Consider the following 4,141-nt stretch of genomic DNA (forward strand, 5'->3'; position numbering starts at 1 on the left):
GAACCCATAATTTCCCTGGTGGCTGCAGACCGTCCCAATTAACCAAACTACACACACATGCACACAAAAATGCATTACAAAACCACAACACGATCATTATTACAGGACATGCAATCACTTTTAATAGAAAGAATCAGGAAAGACGGTAAAACTAATTTCTTATCAGAGTTAGATCCATCGAAGCATATTGACCTAGAATACTAATGTAGGTATGCCATTTAATGGATTATTATATTTGTGTGCGATAATCATATTTTTGAAAAATAAGAGAAAACTACAACAACTGGCATAAGGCCAAATGCAAGATACCTCAGACAAACTCGTAGTAGAATAAGCGTGCACGTGACACACGTTCGTGAGAGCCATGCTTTTATCTGTACCACTAGATATGATGTCTTTTAAGCATCTATTAGGCGAAGATTTTAATTTGTGAATTACATAGGCATAAGGAATTCATACATTTACTAGAATCTTCGTATAAGAACACCCATAAAACTTGACCACCCTTCCCCATAAATCTGAACATTTCTTGAGGCCATGCCCCTTACGTACACTTCATCATTTGTGTTCATGACTGTGACAATCGTGACTGAATCGGTACTTCCCCAATCGCTTTTATTGTCCCCCGCGTACACCCTGCCGATGTATGAATTATTTTTTATTAGTTCGAGATGAATGTATTGCGGCGGCGGACTGTGGATCGTAACTGAGAACAAATACATTCACCTGTACAGAGCCCTGAAGACACCGTTTACCGAGTTGTATCCCCTCCTTGGTTTTCCAATACCCTGTCAAATACGATTGTCGTCAAAGGAGGATAGTTCTTACTGGTGGATAGCTCAGCGGTAAACCCAAATGTATTGTTTATCATCTGTGTATCTACAAAAATAAATAATGATTCATTTTTTAAAATTAAAAATAAAGCCGTAAAGTAAAATCTCTGAACTGAATCGACGCGTTATCCACCACTGAGAAATAAGCCGAAAATATCGTAATTTGTTTGTTTTGTTTTTTTACTGTTGACACCGCTTTCTGAGACAATCATTAATCCTAAATGTATATTGTAAAACGGCTACAAAAATCCATTGAATGTCACTATCGCCCCAAAATGCATCTTATGATATATACTGGCGTATATCACATTTAAGGACACTACGTATGTACTTTCAATAAAGCGTGATAGGTGGTGTTGATATTGGCTGGATAATGAATAGCACCTTGTTATGCGTCATTCTGATTGGTATGGGTCATTCATTATGGGTTTTTCAATCGACTATAAACTTGCAATGCCAACTCCGGTGTTTTACGGAAGATCTTACCTTGTTTGCAAATAATGGCTGAGGTAACTATATGATTTATTGTGTCCCTTCATTATACTTATAGTTCTACAGAACAAAATGTGAGACTGAAATCATGTGATTGAGAATGAATGTTTCCCTTTTTATCATCCCAGTTCATAGCAATTTTAAGAGATTTAGTTCTTGTTTCTGAAACTATTATGATCCGGATTTACATGTACATAGCATGGAAGAGATTGGTGGGTGGGTGTTCAGCTGTGTTAAGTGCCCCGTTGTGCAAAGGATCATACACCAAATAATTCCGTAACTTTAACGGGTATTTCACAAACAAGAATTACTTACGTTTCCTATACTCCTTATTGTACCTGGAACCTGTCGTTTACTTTCGAAAAAAACAAACAAAACGAAACATTTCTTGCTATACACGATAGTTATCTTAATAGTCATCAGGTACTCGCAGTACAACAAAACTGGATTTAATTGTTTTAATAACGGTTAATAATAAAGCAATTCTTCCATTCACACCCTTTAGTTGCTCGAGACAAAAATACGTGTGGTGTAAAAGAAGAATGTTTAATAAAAGGGAATTGCGTTTTAGTTAAGAAACTTAAAAATGCAAACATTGAATACAACCAACATCACTTCAGCTGGTAATATCTATAGTATTTGTACTGGAGTTATCTTCATTTTAATATTCCACAGTATTTAATCTAGACTCAATAAATTAATACAGGGACTTGTATAATATTCATACTGGTGGATGCTCCTGTTTGCAGTGAAATTATATATTAATTATTGATACAATCGTTCATTAAAGCCGCCGATATGGTGATTAAAAAATGTATAGGATTAAATCTGCAGCCATACTGTCAAATTTAATTATTTTGGCAACATTTCGTATAACACTGTGAAATATATATGTGCATTGGATCACAACTATCACTTTTTAAATGTGCAGGGAGTGGTAAAAAATAGAAGTAATTTTGCTGTGTAATCCGTTAAAATTGCACGTGATTAGTTGATGTTTATCTCACTTTGGGACACGGTTGGAGTTGTTTTTCCGTAGATCTCAACTTGCATAATTAAATAAAGTAGGTTCAAATAAGGATATTTGAAATTCTGGGCAAAATTCGCAATTAGAAACCATGGCAATAGTAGCATAGGGTAGGGTGGATTTTGGCTAACACTTTATGTTTGAATACTACTACCCCAGGGTTTTCATTAATATTTTGACGACCGGTGACTCAGAGATTTTAGCTCTGCTGATTATAGACCAAATGAGATTATGGTATTGTCTTTCGTCTGTAATCCGTTGTCCGTCTGTGAGCTATGCTGCTTCTAAACAAATTGGAGGACTATTAGGAAGTTTTACACACACACATACACACACATACACCATGGTCTATTTGGTTATACTTGCTCTGCTAACGAAGTCTTGCTAAAAATACTAGTCCAAATGTTATGACCTGAAAATCAAATCAGAGTCATCTGTGTATGCATACAGTCTGCAAGCGAAATTGCATTTGTCAGTCCTGAGTATATTATATACAATGTTGTCAGCGATCTTCTGAAAACGAACGAACAATATGTACGTTAGAACGGACGTACGGAACTGCATAGGTTTGGAATGGCACTTCGAAGTCAAGATGCCCCTCTCTCTCTCTCTCCCTTGACACAATAAAACAACGGACACGCTGTCTTTTTTTAATAAAAATAAAATTGGATCTGTTTTGATTCATGCTTTACTGGAAACATGTTTAGTCATCATCTTGTAATCATTATCAACGTCGTCGTCGTCGTTGTTTGCACGTTTGTTTTGCTGGTGTCCTATTAAATTTATCTAGCACTTACATAATACCCAGACAAAAAAGGAACTTACTCATAAAACTGTCTTAGGCGTACAAAAGTTTGCGACAGATATGTTTGTGAAATAAACATACGTAAAAACAAGATATTAGCTCAAAAGTGCACAAATTTTGTTTTTCAAACTTATGTTATTTCATGAGACAGGGCTGAGGATTTGTAAGGCCTCTTTCCCATTAAAGCTAACTGAATATCGGATCTGATATATCTATCTCACAAAAGTCATACGATAGACTGCCTATATTCTGTCTTACCACACTGATTGCTTCCTAGTCGTCTTTCCAGATCTGCGAGATAACGCCAGATTTCCACAACATTTTGGAGTAAAGTCTGCGATGTCTTCTCTTCTTCCAGTCTCGTCTTTATTGTGTCAGTATTGTCCTCGTTGACCTCAGCGAGAGTTCTCCATACCAAGAGCATGATTGTACAAGGTAAAGTCAACAGCTTCATTGTCAAAAATCTCAAACCAGTTCAGGAACAGTTTTCACGGCCCGGGAGTTTACTTTCAAAATATAATGAGAATTCTTTCGATATTAGATGATGTAAATTATGAAAAGTCATTTCTTATTCATCAAATACGTTTCAACTAATGTCAGAGGTTTGAAAAGGGAGGTAAAAGCCAGGGGCAAAAGTACAAGAGATGCACTCTTTATATATTATCTATGCAGGTTATATAATGTGGAAATACTACTTTTTTCAGGTGAGAAATTAATTTGCAATCCGGTTGTTTGATTATGTTTTCAGAAAAGGTATGACGAGAATCTCATACTGCAAGGATAGCTCGAGAACGATTAGAAGCAATCAAAAAATTTCTTCCTGTCAGAGACTCATTTAGAAAAAACTTGCAAGCGCAGCAACAATCACAAGTTGAGTACGAAGACGACACTAAAAAACTATTTAAACCCGTCACTGCAGCTGCCTAGAAAGCTGCAGCGGTTGTTGAAAAAACTATATGGGGAGATATTGCGGAGGAAGATGAG

General features: G+C 36.2%; 1 protein-coding gene across 1 annotated transcript; it reads right to left on the reverse strand.

Moving 5' to 3' along the window:
- Positions 1-264: 264 nt before the first annotated feature.
- Positions 265-3,866, reverse strand: LOC149791871 (uncharacterized). Its single transcript, XM_089969283.1, has 2 exons — positions 3,416-3,866; positions 265-879 (listed from the first exon to the last, which is right to left on the reverse strand). Exons 1-2 carry the CDS (start codon positions 3,609-3,611, stop codon positions 752-754), a joined length of 324 nt encoding a protein of 107 aa, XP_089825409.1. The 5' UTR covers positions 3,612-3,866; the 3' UTR covers positions 265-751.
- Between the last annotated feature and the right edge of the window lie 275 nt (positions 3,867-4,141).

The sequence above is a fragment of the Sinohyriopsis cumingii genome, chromosome 9 (genome assembly GCF_028554795.1).
Source record: "Sinohyriopsis cumingii isolate HCF-2022 chromosome 9, ASM2855479v2, whole genome shotgun sequence".
Lineage (NCBI taxonomy): Eukaryota > Metazoa > Mollusca > Bivalvia > Unionida > Unionidae > Sinohyriopsis > Sinohyriopsis cumingii.

Bases quoted from the DNA above. Each gene is read 5' to 3' on its own strand.
- LOC149791871 (XM_089969283.1), bottom strand. From the start codon at position 3,611: ATGAAGCTGTTGACTTTACCTTGTACAATCATGCTCTTGGTATGGAGA. The intron at 880-3,415 runs GTAAGACAGAAT...TTATTTTTGTAG, and splicing joins ACTAGGAAGCAATCAGTGTG to ATACACAGATGATAAACAAT.